This window comes from Embiotoca jacksoni, unplaced genomic scaffold, assembly GCF_022577435.1.
Source record: "Embiotoca jacksoni isolate LCO1_2020_lvr unplaced genomic scaffold, fEmbJac1.0.p SCAF_21, whole genome shotgun sequence".
NCBI lineage: Eukaryota > Metazoa > Chordata > Actinopteri > Embiotocidae > Embiotoca > Embiotoca jacksoni.
Window position 1 is genome coordinate 7,816,271 of NW_027185352.1, and position 15,135 is coordinate 7,831,405.

At 42.7% G+C, this 15,135-nt stretch overlaps 2 protein-coding genes and 4 non-coding genes across 10 annotated transcripts in view; all 6 read left to right on the forward strand.

Annotated features, from left to right (window-relative positions):
• LOC138202571 (ELKS/Rab6-interacting/CAST family member 1-like) overlaps positions 1-5,747 on the forward strand; it is a 130,596-nt gene extending 124,849 nt beyond the window's left edge. For all 5 annotated transcript variants that reach the window (XM_069156702.1, XM_069156704.1, XM_069156705.1 and 2 more), the window contains one exon: positions 4,440-5,747. In XM_069156702.1, coding sequence (XP_069012803.1) covers positions 4,440-4,577 — 138 coding nt within the window. In that variant the 3' untranslated portion in view covers positions 4,578-5,747. The remainder of the gene's footprint in view (positions 1-4,439) is intronic.
• Positions 5,748-10,856: 5,109 nt separating this feature from the next.
• trnal-caa (transfer RNA leucine (anticodon CAA)) lies at positions 10,857-10,967 on the forward strand. Its single transcript has 2 exons — positions 10,857-10,894; positions 10,922-10,967. It is a non-coding gene; the product is annotated as a tRNA-Leu (tRNA).
• Positions 10,968-11,290: 323 nt separating this feature from the next.
• trnal-caa (transfer RNA leucine (anticodon CAA)) lies at positions 11,291-11,401 on the forward strand. Its single transcript has 2 exons — positions 11,291-11,328; positions 11,356-11,401. It is a non-coding gene; the product is annotated as a tRNA-Leu (tRNA).
• A 133-nt stretch (positions 11,402-11,534) lies between these two features.
• trnak-cuu (transfer RNA lysine (anticodon CUU)) lies at positions 11,535-11,607 on the forward strand. Its single transcript has one exon. It is a non-coding gene; the product is annotated as a tRNA-Lys (tRNA).
• Positions 11,608-11,991: 384 nt separating this feature from the next.
• Positions 11,992-12,064, forward strand: trnak-cuu (transfer RNA lysine (anticodon CUU)). The gene has a single exon. It is a non-coding gene; the product is annotated as a tRNA-Lys (tRNA).
• Positions 12,065-14,336: 2,272 nt separating this feature from the next.
• The window catches only part of wnt5b (wingless-type MMTV integration site family, member 5b), an 88,874-nt gene continuing 88,075 nt past the window's right edge, over positions 14,337-15,135 (forward strand). Inside the window, exon 1 of the mRNA XM_069156712.1 lies at positions 14,337-14,502. The gene's annotated coding sequence lies outside the window, so the exon portion shown is untranslated. The remainder of the gene's footprint in view (positions 14,503-15,135) is intronic.

Genomic DNA, 15,135 nt, shown 5'->3' on the forward strand with positions numbered 1-15,135 from the left:
ACTCACGAGTCAGAAGCACCTTTTCCACCGCACCTTGCTTTTAGTTCAAGGTCCTTATCTGGATTTTATTTTCCACTGCAGATAGTTCCCCCTCAATGTTGCGTCGTTACTACTGTAATCTCGCATTAAAACTGCCATGACATCATCTTTAACGTGACACACATGTGAACAGTGGAGCATGTGGAGGGGATGCTTTTCTCGATTCACGGTGTGCGGTTGTTTGTCAAAGCAAGGAGACACATTTAGTTACAGAAGAGCCGGAAACAATTGCAAACAAAAGCGAGTAGAGCTGAGTCGTATCGGCAGTGGAAAAGTTGCTCCAGACATATGCAGCCTGGGAAAAAGGTTCACAGACAGACAGTGGCTCCTTTTAAATGGTCTCAAACCAACCAAAGTAGAGCCATGTATTGTAAGGCTGTAATGTTCTTAGAAGTCAGTTGTGGAGTCATTTAATGTTCTTTTATATCCACTTATAACCAGTTCAGGGATTGATAGTCACAATTTATAATACAAGTCCCAAGTTTTACACATTTGAATTTTCCTTTAGGCCTCAAAGCTTGTGGCTTTACATAGAAGCAGCCTGTGGCCACAGACTCAATGGTAAAGTACAATGTCATACATTTTATTGCACTCATTATAGCATGTATATATATATAGCATTCAATTCATAAGACCAAATGTGTGAATTATTAGAGGCTGCCCTGGTTTTCATTTAGTACGTTTATTGAGGTGATATTCAACATACCGTATTGATTTCCTTCACACATGACTTATAAATAGAGGTGAGTCATGGATGATGCTGTAACTTCATATCATGCCAGCGTTGCTCATATTTTGTATATTCGGTCTGTGTGATCCTGTTTCAGTTGCAAAGTATGTTTGGAACAGTTTGACCCATTTAATCTGGATTTTTTAATCCTTCTCAGGGGTTTTTCCCGGTGTAGGTCAAGGCTGTGTGAGTCAGAGAGCAAAAGACAGCAGACATTTACTCTCCCATTTATCTCTTCTCAATCGTCGTAACATCCTTATCTTTACTGCCATGTTTTTCTGGGGGATTGCAACTGAAATGCAAAGCCATTAAGTTGAATTACCTGCAAACGCGGTCAAACTGACATTTTTCTCGGTAAAATAGAGCCTTCTAATTCTGTCTGTCTATCACACACTCACACACACACACACACACACACACACACACACACACTCACACTCACAGGTCTGTGTGAATATTGGCCTCAGGGCGTTTGGCCTTTATGGATCGGGATAGAAAAACAGCAGAAATGATAAATATCAAGGTGGAGAAACTGATGGCAGATAAAGCTGGAGGAGATAAAAGTTGGACTACGTGCTCGAAATCGGATTCTGCTTGTCTGTCATATTCTTGTGATAAATGATGGTGAATCCTCGAAGCCCTGATAATGTCGTGTTGTTTTTCTTGTCGCGAATGAAAATGACAAAACAAATTGTTTCATTGCTCGCTTTACGAACAGCTTGTTTGATGACGCACGGCGAGCCCGAAGAGTGAAATAGAGATGCTACAACCCGCCGCTGTGCACGACGCACCTCCACACACACACACACACACACACACACACACACACACACACACACACACACACACTTCTGCTGCCACTGCAGCCTCTTGCTGCCCGACGCGTACGTTATAAGTCACCGCCAGGACGCCGACGCCGTTGTGTTTCACATCACGTCACTCCGGAAAGTCGGCATGCTTTCTAAAATCACACACAGGGGCGACATCATGACGGCTTTGTTCAGTTCAGCGTAAAAAAAAAAAAAAAAAGCTGGAAAAAAGGGTAGATCTACTTTTCTGAGATATTACTGGATCTGTTTTTAAATGTCCCAGTGAGTGCTGTTGTCATCGTGTGTGTGTGTGTGTGTGTGTGTGTGTGTGTGTGTGTGTGTGTGTGTGTGTGTGTGGTGGTGGTGGTGGGGGGTTCCCCGCTGTCTGATGCTAATGGAGCTTTCAGAATGGACTAAATTGGGCCGAACCACGCACACACAAACACACACAGAGGAGAGTGGACTGGTCGCACCTCATTGCCTCCCACACACGGCTTCAAACTCCTTCAGCTCGTCTCCGACTGACTCGTTCTCTGCGGGTTTTTCTTTCCTCGGTTACATCATCAGTCCTCGTCTTAGCCCTCGTTTGCATTCGCTACGTTTCTCTCTTTCTTTCCGTCTTCTCACAACAGCATTTGCAAATACTTGTTTCAGGCTCCGAGCAATGACACAGATGTTCATAAGTTAATAAGTCTGTTTTAGAGCGTAAAGATAGGAAACTTTGACTTTACACTGTACACATATCATTGTGTGTACAATAACTCATTTTTGTTTAACTGCACGAATAATCACGGTGAATAGAGGTGCAGCGCTGTTTTGTGGAAGTATCGGACTGCACTGTGACGGTCACGTTGTTGTGGTGTCAAGTTCACATACAATAAGTCAGTAACGTATATTTCCTTCGCTTTAATTTAGTAGAGTCGACAATATAATCTTGCTGTTTTCAACTGTTGTTGCAGATGAACGTGTGATTGGTCGATTTCAGCCACAACGCGGTCCAGAAAATATTTCACAATAAAAGCCTCGTTAAAAGATGAAAGGTTTCTGTCTGCTGAAACTGGAGCGGGCTTTTAATTTGAAACAAATACAGGAAGTGTTGAGTTTGTAGTGACGTGTAATGCGGCGTGTTTAACGGGCAAGTGGTCGAGGACAAACACGAGGCTTTGAGTCGTCACCGCGAATCAATCATTACTCCTTAAATGTCAATATAACAACTTTGAACACTGCATTAGTTTTAATTGTCTCTCTTGCATGACGTGTACTTTAGAGATGATTGGATGTTTTTACACTTAGAACATTTTAAAACCGTAGCGAAGCGTCGCTCTGGTGCGCTGTGGCAGCGCTACACCTATGATCGTGAAATTATATTCGTACTCACAGGGCTTTATTGACGTGTCTGAAATAATGAGATGAACTGAAAACAGCATTTCAGCAGTTTAAAAGCGTACTTCCTGGAGTTGGGGCACTTACCAGGGACAGATCTTAAAAACAAATGGTCAAAACTGATTCAGCGGGTTTGAGATATCCCGACTTTTATTCCCCGGTGTCGGCCGAGCTCCAAAACACATCCTGCATTTCCCACAATGCAACTTGATAGTGTCTTTCATTAGCAGCTTCCCTGCCTGGTAAACGTCCACAGGTCTCAAACAACTGTTTCATATCTCCAATAAATAAATGTAACAACATCATAAATGGATAATCAGCTGTATTTGCACGTGATTTATTAGGTGGATTTTCATTAGTCATTAACAATGTTATTACTCGCAGCAGTTTTGCACATGAATAACGCCACGGTAAAATAAAACACCGCTGAGATTTGCTGGCTTAGAGATGAGAGCAGAGGGAAGAGGTTAAGACTTAACGAGGAAATGTTTGCCAATATCTGACCCAGGCCTCACACACACACACACACACACACACACACACACACACACACACACACACACACACACACACACACACACACACACAAGTATAAATGTGGGCTTGTGTTACATGGCTGTTTGAGCGGCTCCCTTATTGATACAGATGTATTGGTCATTAAGTCAGTAAGGTTTGAAGTCTCAGCTCGGCGGCAGCCAAAGAAAATAACATCAGCGCTCTCACAGAAATGTTCCACTGTACGAACAGAAAGAACTACAATGTGGTGTTTTCAGATTACGGTCTTGTGTGAGTGTGTGTGTGTCACCTTTTAAAACACACTCCTTGATCACCGACAAGGCTGCGAGGACAATTTGTCTCCGCCTGGGCTCGTGTGCTCAACTGATATCGGCTTTGAAACGCTTTTTTTTTTTTTTTTTTTTTTTTTATCTTTCCTTCTCGTCTTTCTTCTCTTTCTCAACTTCAAGGAAACTGAACGACAGCTGTAGCCGGCTGCTAGTTAAAACTGTGGGAAACAGCTAGTTTGGCTCTGGGCAGTATTATCGGTATTTGCCTCGTAACACCTCAAACGTTGAATAATTTACCAACATGTCACGTTTGTTTCATCTGTACAACGACCAAATAAGTGTAAAAAAAAACAATCGTTGTTGTTATTTTTGGGGAGTATTTTGTCAGTTATGGTGACGGACCAAGAGAAGACATAATGTGTGAATTATTAAGATTTAGATTTGTTGGCCGACAGATTCTGTTAATTTTAGAGAAAGCCAGCCGAGCCGGTTGTTTCCAACTGTTTACAGTCTTTCTGCTAAACGAAGCTAACCCAGCGTGAGCAGAATAGTTTTAATCTTCTCGTATTTTCTTGACAAGAAAGTTCACGTGCATATTTCCTGAAACAGTTTCTCTGAAGTTGTTTGTCACCTTGTTGGTTTTTATCAAAAGTTGTTGGTTTTCCTAAAATCTCTCCCTTCTCATTGTTTCAGTTGGAGGCGGAGTTAGCACTGTGTGAGAGGGAGGGGGCGGAGCTCCAGGAGTACGCCAATCAGGTCCTGCAGCAGATCGCCGACCGATGCCCCGACATTTTGGAACAAGTTGTCAACGCCTTGGAGGACAGCTGCTGACGGACTAACGGACACGCACACCTGGCAGACACGCAAACAAGCTCACGTTCACGCACATCCATTATCATGCAAACGTCCAGCGCTCAGTCGCAGGCGGGACCGTCGGGAGTCTCCCGCTCGGCCCCCCCGTAATCCCCCGAAACGCAAATAAAATCAGTGTCCCACACGAGGATGAAGACTTTCCTTGACGCGGATCTTCTGTCCGCCGCCGTTGTGTTTCCTGCTTTTCAGTCGTTTCAGTCGTTTCAGTTTTCACAGGCGGAAAAGAGGAAAATAAATCGCGTTGAGACTGACGCAGTAATTCCCCCCCGCAGGGTCTTTTGGTCGCTGTCACTTTCAACGAGCGGTGCCAGCTGAAGGAAACGATGTTCACTTTTCAGTTCAAAGTGCTTTGTTGGCATGCGAGTCATTTGGAAATAGTTGATGTCTTTACGTGTATGAAGAAGGAGCCTTCGCTGCACTTCACGGCGGCCACCTCGTGTCCCGGCAAACAGCAGTCGGACTCTGGGAAAGTGTTTTCAAACCTTACTTTAAAAAAAAAAAACAACTAAAAAAAACAAAGGGTGAAAGTGAGTTGAGCTTTCCGGGTTGTTTCTGACGCCAGATTTACACACTGTTGCCACATTGTTATTTGATTGGTTCAGATACAAAAGTGTGTTTATTTCAGCTGCCTTTGGCTCTTTACATCATTTTGCTGCTATCTTTTTTAACTTTTAGTTTCTTTTTCTTTTCTCCAGGTGTCTGATGAAATGTCCCCACTTGTGGTTTCTTTCAGCAGAAATCTCTCCGGATGGTTGTGTAAATTGTGAAGGGGAGAGGTTTAATTAACAGATGCACAGCTCTCGTCAGGGCGACGTGACGCTTCGTTTTCCACGACCGACGAAAAGCACGAACGACAACTAATCTCAATATCGCAATACTCCCTTTATTAAAAACACACCGGTGTAGATGGTTTGTTCCTTTTTTTTTAACCTCGGAAAACAACATGTCCTGTTCAGTTATGGCGTCATGCTGACATTAGTTTGAGTTCAGTTTTGAGTTCCCCTCCCTTGTATGACAATCCCTTTAGAGTTAACATGAGGTGAAATTTGAACTTACACATTTCCCCTTATTGAAACGTCTTTTGTTTGTTTTTTTTCTTGGGGAAAAAAAAGGGGAGGTTGGGGAGGTGGGGGGGGGGGTATAAAATAAATGTTATATATATTTTTTTGCTTTTGGTAATATATATATATATATATAAAACACTAATCTTCTTTAAATGAAAATGTCATTTATTGGTTGATATGCTACATAATGTGTCAAAATCTTTTCGTTTTTTTTTTTCTGGTTGGCCAATTAACCACAGATTTGTTCCATCAACAGGCCGCTGTTAACGGGAACATGTATTGCACCTACACGCGGCTCCGTGTCCACCGGGAACCTTTTCTCAGAATCACTTTCTTGTTCTTGTTGTTTACAGTGGAAATGACACTCTGCATGTTTCCCACAGCGCTGACAGCCTCAGCATGATTTAAACGCTTACGGCACCGAGCACGAGAGGATCAAATTGTTGCAACTTCAAGCAAAATTTCCTCGAACGGCCTCGGTGTGTGTGTGTGTGTGTTTTTTTTGTTTTTTTTTAATTCAGTCTTAAACTGTAGTGACCGCTGAAGCAATGACGGGCACAGGAACTGTTTAGCGCTGCTCCCTGCAAAGAAAACACCCGGTGGACACAAAGCCTAAAAGACTCGGATTTACGCCGCACTCTCAGATCTGATCGGACACACAGGTTTGACCTTAAGTCTATAAAAAAAAAAAAAAAAGAAAAAAAAAAAAGAAGGTTTTAGTTTGGTTTTTTTGGGCACCTGAGGAGAGTTTAAAAACGTCTCACAGACACGTGGGTTTAAATGAGTTTTATTTCAAACATGTCTGAAATCAGCCCCTTATTTTAGGAGCCGGTTCCTCAAATGTTTGAAATTCGTAAGGTCCTTCGGAGTTTATGCAAAGTTTTGAAAAGTGGCGAGTGAACGTCCATCAGATGTGAGTTTGTGTTGTAAATTCAGTATTTTGCTGTCTGTTTTATACTGATGATGTTTGTCACCGGGGGCGCCGATGACCGCGACTCACTTTGAACTTCTTGTGGTGTGAAAATCAGAATGAGAGAATGGAATAAAATACGGATTTGTCTTTATTTTGTTTTGTCATTTTTTTTTTTTCTTCACTAACGGATTCTGTGAGATGTTTGACAGGTGAAAGCTGCGTCAGCGGTTCAGAGCCTTTTCAACGATGAAGATGAAGATGAAGAAACGTTTGAACGGAGTTATGACCAGTTTCTCCAAAAAGGGGAACGTTTCCAGAATCTGGCTAAAAAGAAAGAATTTGTCTTCACTTCTAATAGTGTTATTTAAATATGTGAAAAAGGCCGGGGGTTGAAATGACTTAAAGTAAAGACAGAGCCGGGAGCATTTTTCCTTTTGTTTCCTTTCCTTACTTTTCCTTTCCTTCGCCTCCTTCATTCTGTGTCTTCTTCTTTCACTTGCAGACTAAACAGGGTCTCTTACTTGTCACTACTGGTTTATTTTCCTATCCGTCCACAATAATGACATTGTTCCATACGGTCCTCTCTATCTAGACCAGAATCGTTAAGAAAGACCTCATCCTGTTCCAGTTCTTTACCGCACAGACAACCACACACTTTTTGGGGGTTTTAAAATGTACTTTTCCAAACAGCCTGGACTTCTGTGAAATCACTGCTTTGCAAAGTCTTAAACTTTACTTGATTAGTCATTTTAAACTATTTGTTTTACTTAGTAGGGACCAATGAAGGCAAGGAAAGATTTAAGGATAAAAAAAAAAAAAAGCTGTGAGTTTGTGTCATTATATGAGTGTAGTGCTGCCGGAGCGCGCTGACGCATTTAATGTCTGAGTGAGGTAACAACATGTTCAGTTCTCCTGATCGAGCTCAAATTTATTTACATTTTTTTTAAGTGCTTGAAGATCCAATCAGGTCTAAATGTCGCGCAAGAGAGGTAATAAAAACGAAGGGAATTTTCTGAGTTGTCATATTGACATTTCAGGTGTATTGATCGATCCCTAACGTCAACTCAAAGCCTCGTTTCGATCCGCTCCCGTTTGCCCAGTTAAGGTTACCGCATTACTGTATAAACTCAGCACTTCCTGTATCTGTTTCAAATTAAAAGCCCTCTCGTGTTTCGGTAGACAGAAAACAACAAGGATTTTATTGGGACATATATGCAGGAAATCCGTAGTGACTGAAATCAAACAATTCAAAGTGGCTTGATTATATTGTTGGCTTTACTAAGCAATGTAAATGTTCATCATTGACTACTGTATCTGTAAACTTACTTTCATACACACATACACACTTCCTTTATGTTTGCACTTTGCATATGGCAGAACCTCAGTGTAAAAACTCACTCAACTAGAAAATCTGGTTAAACGGGACCCGCCCAGCTCCACTGACCTTGACCCTTGACCTTCGCTTCGTGAAGCGTTTCCACGCTGGGATCCAAACATCGGGTCGTTACAGTCTCTCCGTTTTTCACCCAACACTCTTGAGAAGCAACTCCTGACAGTCTGTGAACAGCAGCCTGCGTGCCGGTGTTTACCTTCACGTATGGCGGGCGCTCTCTCCTCGTGTCTGCCGGTTGTGTCGGCACCTGGGTTTGTGCAGGGAGCCGGCTCTGCTTTCTCCATCTACTGTCCTAATAAAAGCCGGTGGAGGGAGACAGGAGGGATGGACGGAGCGAGAAGGAGGAGGAGGAAGAGATACGCCTGTGTGACCCCCTGATTTATGTGATGGGAGAGAGAGAGAGAGAAGGTGAGGTGGGGTTGGGGGGGGGGGTACGTAGAGAAGAGGGGAGACACGGCCGGCTGAGCACTGGACATCGTTTCATCATCTCGTCTCTGCTGTAGCTCTCAGATCACACCGTGTATTTGAACTGTGCGTTTACAGTACGCATGAAGTTACACACTTAAACATCAGGAGTACGCATCAAAGAAGGACGCATTTAAAATGAATTTAGACGGTCTTAAGATTCAGATAGGTCTTCTAAACTTCCACTTCTAAGTTTGGTACGTAGACAGTTTAGAAATGACCTATGTGTGACATTGCTTGCCGGTGGAAAAATTTAAAAGCAAAACAACGAGGTTAGAAAATCTTTCCAAAAAAAACCAACCGGAATTCATCTTCATCATTTTAGCTCGAAGGAGGAATTACAGCGACATTCACCTGCAAGTTTGCATTAAAAAAAGGAGTCCAAAGCCGTCGTCCCGTCCCACAACACAATAATACTCATCCAAATTGGAGTATGTGTGCATTCAAACTGGAAACACTGCGGTGTGTTGGGCCTGTCAATAATTTCCTTCAGTTATGTCATAGAGGAAGCAAAAACAAAATACCAAACATTAACAGTTTCCAGGCTATAATGTTTGTTTTTGAGTTTTGGAACTGATGGTCAGACCAAACAAGCAATATAAAGATGTTGCATTGCACTCTGGAAAATTCATATTTTTTTTTTCTATTTTATGATCATTGGATGCAGCTCTGATTTTCACTTCATGAAGTCTTAACTGATTGTAAAGACTTCTTATACTGAACAAACAAAGTAGATTTATTCTAAAGACGCAGCCCGACGTTACAGTGTAAAACAATGGTATGTGATCAGCAGCCTCGTGCGATACAGCGACACGGGATGGGGTGTTTGTTTTAACCTGCCGGGAGCACCGGAGGGGAGGAGTTTGGCACACGGGAGACTGACAAATCTGCTGCTCAAAGTTTCTGAACTTTGGAAACGTTTCAGGGAGTGACGGTTTGAATTGTTGATTGTTCTGATGCAGTAAAAAAAAAAAAAAAAAAGAAACACAGTTATCGTGTTGTGTTTTAAATCTCTTTGTCTCTCCAACAAACACACGCACACGCACACACACACACACACACACACACTCCTTTACAGAGATGAAGTGTGGAGACATTCCTGCTGATATTGGCAGACACAGATGTCCTCCGGATAACATCTGAGCACGTGTAAGTACATCCACACACACACTGCCGGTCTCTCCATATATATGTATATATATATATATATAATGGACGTATATAGAGTCAAACTGAGGCGCGCAAGGAAGCCGGGAGGAGACATTAAAAACTGAGTGACTGCAGAGGAAGTGGGGAGGGCTTTACGTTGGCTCCGGGACGATGTGGTTTCAATCATCACACATCACATCACACATGACTGAGAAGAAAAAGAAGGAGAGGCAAGATGGAGAGAAAGAGAAAACAGAGAGAGAGGGGAGGGGAGGGCTGAGACCAAAACAAACAGCGGCTCGGCTTAAAGCACACGAGTCGGGCCGCGTCGCGCGTTTTTACGCGAAACTGCTTAATGGATCTCAGTTGGGGTTTTGAAGGCACATCTTCGGCCACGTTTTGCTCTCGGATGAGGCGTTATGGTCTCAAATAAATGCTTTGTGAAGTAAAGGCGTTACTGAGCTGGAGGTGGGATGAATGGAGGGAGAAGGGAGGAGGAAGAGGAGGAGGAGGAGGAGGAGTGGATGGAGAGAAGTGGCGAGATGGAAGCGACAGAAGGAGGCAGTGAGCAGTCGGAAAAAAAAAAAACTTCTGAGAGGGAAATAAAAACAATGTGAGAGGACTGGAGCTCCTAAAATAAGCTGTTAGCCGCCGACAGTCCAAACATCCTCCGGTGCGGGTGACGTTTTCCTCCTCGTCTTTTTCCTTCTCCAGGCAGATTCAGGTTCAACATAACTGATGCCAGCAGAAAGAAGAAAAAAAGAAAAAAAAAAAACATTCTCACGGCAGAGGCTCTTTTGAAGGGTTCAGGTTGACCTTTGAACCCTCCGGTTGTCAGCTTGGCTGACTCGTCAAAGGTGCCAGACGTCAGGGTTGACTTCCTGAGCGAGGTTCAAATCCCCCGGGAGGGTTTAGCTCTGCAGTTCGTGTGTGATCTCAGATACTGAAGAGCTGTTTTGCTTGGAACATGTGCAGTTCCTCCTTGAATGTAGTATAATACAGACTAAATAAATAACGGGATTAACTGTAAAATAACAGTGCAACATTGAGTCAAATACACAAATCAGCTGTATTAACTGACTGCCTGATATACAGGCAGTTTGACATCCTTTCTGTGAGCGCAGACAGTTATTTGACCCGGACCTTTACATGTCTAAAGATACAAGAGAAACACCCTTTTTACTTTCTGATTTATTATATGTTGTCGTTGTGTGTGAACTCCAGACTGAATTTGGATTTCTCTGCTTTTAGTTGTCAGGATGGCCGAGCGGTCTAAGGCGCCAGACTCAAGGATCATCTCCTTCCAAGATTAAGGGACTTCTGGTCTTCAAATGAAGGCGTGGGTTCAAATCCCACTCCTGACAGATTTATTTATCTCCAGATTTAGTTAAGATGAAGCCACATAAACCATATTACCTTGTTTTTAATGTGTGTTTAACATAATTGAGCATTACAGTCTATAGCAAAGAAACACATCTGGATTAACAAAAACTACTTACTCTTTGGTCAGTCGTACATCAATAATTCCATATGTACCCGGCCTTAAATATTAGGGGCCTGCAATGTGCACAAAAATTAATCTGATTTCACACAATTATTGAAAATTTTAATTGATTACACAGTTGAATAAAGCACCTTGTACATCTTCTAATTCAGAGTTTGTAACTGATGTGCTTATTTTCCAGTTGTCAGGATGGCCGAGTGGTCTAAGGCGCCAGACTCAAGGATCGTTTCCTTCCGTGATTAAGGGACTTCTGGTCTTCAAAAGAAGGCGTGGGTTCAAATCCCGCTCCTGACAAAGTAAATGTCTTAAGATGTTATTTTTTAAAGGTGGCAAAGAGGAAATCTTGGCAATATTAAGTAAAACTAATATAGTTGGAGAAGTGGGTTTTAAATTGTACATAGTATTTTATGTTTTAGTAAATTTAGTAGCCCGGCTAGCTCAGTCGGTAGAGCATGAGACTCTTAATCTCAGGGTCGTGGGTTCGAGCCCCACGTTGGGCGCAGGGTTGTTTTGGGAAGTGTTGAAATGCCAGTTTAAAACATCACAGTATTCATGCTTAACAGATGAACGTTTCTCACTTGTCGGGATGGTCAAAGGTGCCAGACTCTTCAAAAAGAGCTGCAGGTTAAAATCCCACTCCTGGCAAATTTGATGTGTTGTTACACAAAGTGTTCTTGACCAATTTTGATTGAAAGATCACTGATTTCCATAATATTTTTGTCCACTCTGCCTTTCTTCGTGTTCCGTAATTGTTTTATTTTATGCCAGATTTCATTGATGTTTTTGATTAAACTTTATCTGTAAAAACTTCTCAATAGCAATCAGTAGCATCTATTCTACACTTGTTTTGTTTGTTTTTATACATTATTTTTGTTCTGTTCATAGCCTGGCTAGCTCAGTCGGTAGAGCATGAGACTCTTAATCTCAGGGTCGTGGGTTCGAGCCCCACGTTGGGCGCAGGATTGTTTTTTTAGGAAGTGTTGAACACAGGGACACATTTCAGCTCATCCTGAATCAAACATTGACATTTCTTTCCAGTTTAAAACATACTTAACAGATGAGGACAATTTGATATAGAAGGTTTCTCCGTTGTCAGGATGGCTGAGCGGTCTAAGGCACCAGACTCAAGGGTTGACTCCTTCCTCACCAAAAGGACTTCTGTTCTCCAAATGGAGGCGTTGATTCAAATCCCACTTCTGACAGATTTTCTTAAGTATGATTAAATTTGTACATCTTCCTCTTTTACGTGTCTAAAACAATTTTCCATAATTGTAGGATCAATAATTCCACATAACTAGCATTAAGTATAGAGGCATATAGCTTTCTACATAAAACTTCACTACTTTCACATAAATATTGAAGTTTAAATTCATCATACAGCCAAATAAAACAGCTGTACATCACTCTGCCTCCTGATTTTCATATAGTGATGGATGAGGGGTCCAAGGCACCAGACTCAAGGGCTGACCACTTCCTCATCAAAAGGAATTCTGGTCTCCAAGTGGAGGTTTGGGTTCAAATCCCACTCCTGATAACTTTCTTTATCTAAAGGTGTGATTAAATTCCTCTTTTATGTGTCTAAGAAGGTTCTACACAAACATGTTTTAGCCATATATAGACTGACGAAAGATGGCTTCATTAACAACATGATCTTCAGTCAGTCACACAGATGAGTTGTATTCAGCTGATTGGCAGATAGTTGACTTTGTCAGGGATGAAATCAGCCTAATATCTATTAAAAGTTGGAATACAATATACAGCTCAACAAAACAGCTGTTTATCACTCCGCCTCCTGCTCATCATTTCATGTTAGTTGTTGTCAGGATGGTCTAAAACACCTCATGCAAGGTTCAACTCCTTCCATATAAAGACACATCTGGTCTCCAGGTGGAGGTGTGGGTTCAAATCCCGCTCCAAGATTAGTTAAAATAAGATCACACATACCATGTTTCTTCCTTTTTTTTTTGTGCGTTTGTTTAAAAAAAATTATCCATAAACATGCATTACTCATGTATGGAGTGAAGAGGAACGCCTTGATTAACAACTTGCTGTTCAGTCAGTCACACAGGTGAGTTTTATTGAGCTGATTGTCAGTTAGTTGACTTGGTCAGGGATAAAGAAAAAAAGCAGGACATCTTCAATGTGAGTTGATGAACGATCAATAATTCCATATATACGAGTTTTAAGTATCGGGGGCCTATAACAGCATCATGTACAAAAAAAACCCCAACAATTTAAATTCATTACACAGCTAAATAAAACAAATCTGCCTCCTGCTTTATTTTTTTTAACTGCTCGATACAGCAGTTTCCGGTTAGGCCGACATCTTTAATGTGAGGCGATTCACAGATTGAAGGATCAATAACTGCACATCCACCAGCATTACGTTTTAGGGGCCTAATAGTTACAGACAGCTGATTTCACGCTCATTACTCTGCTTCCTGATTCTGGTTCTGTGATGTACGATAAATGGCTATTAAGATGGATGAACGGTCCGAGGCGCCAGACTCGAGGCTCGTCTCGTCTCCCTCCAGGTAAAGGGACCTCTGGTCTCCTGGTGCGGGCGGGGGTTCAAATCCCGATCCTGACCGGGTTTAACCTGTTCACACCTGATGTTTGGTACTTGTCAGAGAGACACACAATTCTTTCCCTCCACCTTGTCCGTGTCTCTCACATCAGAGGACAGTCGTGGAGGAGACACAGCGCCGTGCTCTGTTGTTTCACTTCACTCCTCCTCCTCCCCCTCCTCCTCTCGGTGTCTCAAACTTCTCGCTGCTTCTCAGCGCGTAAAAACTTTGGAGCTCATCGAAGGGCGCCCTCCCCAGACCCCCCCCCCCCTCCCCGCGCGCCTAATTAGTTGGAGGGCGTTTGGAAACTTGTGATGGCCGTGAAGAAATCTCACTTTATTTCTGACACCTGTTGCTGAGAGAGAGAGAGAGAGAGAGAGAGAGAGAGCACAGCGCACACAGCTGTACACAAGCAGGGGCGCACGCCGCTCATTTCCGACTTGATTTCTCCAGGACAAGTTGGGACGTTTGGTAGCCGACAGGTCCGCGGGTCGCCGGTTTCAGCAGTTACCCCTCCGTTAGTTCCCATAATCCCCCGTTGTTTTGTGTGTGTGTGTGTGAGAGAGCGACTCAGACGAGGACTTTCGCCTGACACCGCGGAGTGAAAGACAAAAGTGCCACTTGGGAAGAATTTGCATGTGTGTCCCACAGTGAGCGCTGAGCAGCAGGCTGCTGGGGGAATCTTCTCTGGAGAGCGTTTCCTCTTCCATACAACACACCGATATATCTTGCTGTTTTCCAGCCGGACAGAGGTGCACTTTTCGGGCTCGAGCCGCTTCGGACGCTCGGGAGGAGAAAAGTTTTCTTAGTTCGAGCCCAGCAGACCAGGTAAGACTTTGGATTCACTTTATAACAATTGTACGGAGTGATACCAGAAAGTACGAGAAGGTCATTGCATCTTAATACACGAGTTAGTTTATTAGAAGGGAAATATAAACACGTGACTTAGTGGAGATTTAAAAGATGATTTACCACCTTTTCGCACATTTAGACGTTTTATGAGTTTGTTGTTGCTGTTGTTTTGTTTGTTGCTTGTTTCAATCGGTTGTATTTTGACTCACCTTTTGTCCTGAAAGTCTTAGTAACTCTACTAAGTGTAACTTTGCTGCGGTGGTGCGATTTAAATGATGGATTTGAACTTGTTTAAGTCTCTGAACTGCAGACACATCTGAAGTCGGTGTGAAAACCTTTTGTTCCGTTTGACTTTTTTTTTGTAGACGTTTTTGTTTCCGTTGTCGCAGTCTTCCAACAGAATGGACTCTTTTCATGACTTTGGCTCCCATATGACAGTGGTGAAATGCAGTGTGTGCGTGTGTCTGTCTGTGTGTCTGTGAGTGTGTCTGTGTGTCTGCCAACCCCATCGGCCTAAATGAAGGCAGCTCTCTCGCTTTGCGGCGGAGACCAGGACTATTTTTGGTCGAAATGTTGCACAAATGTTTCTCTCAGTGTAGAGAAATTGCT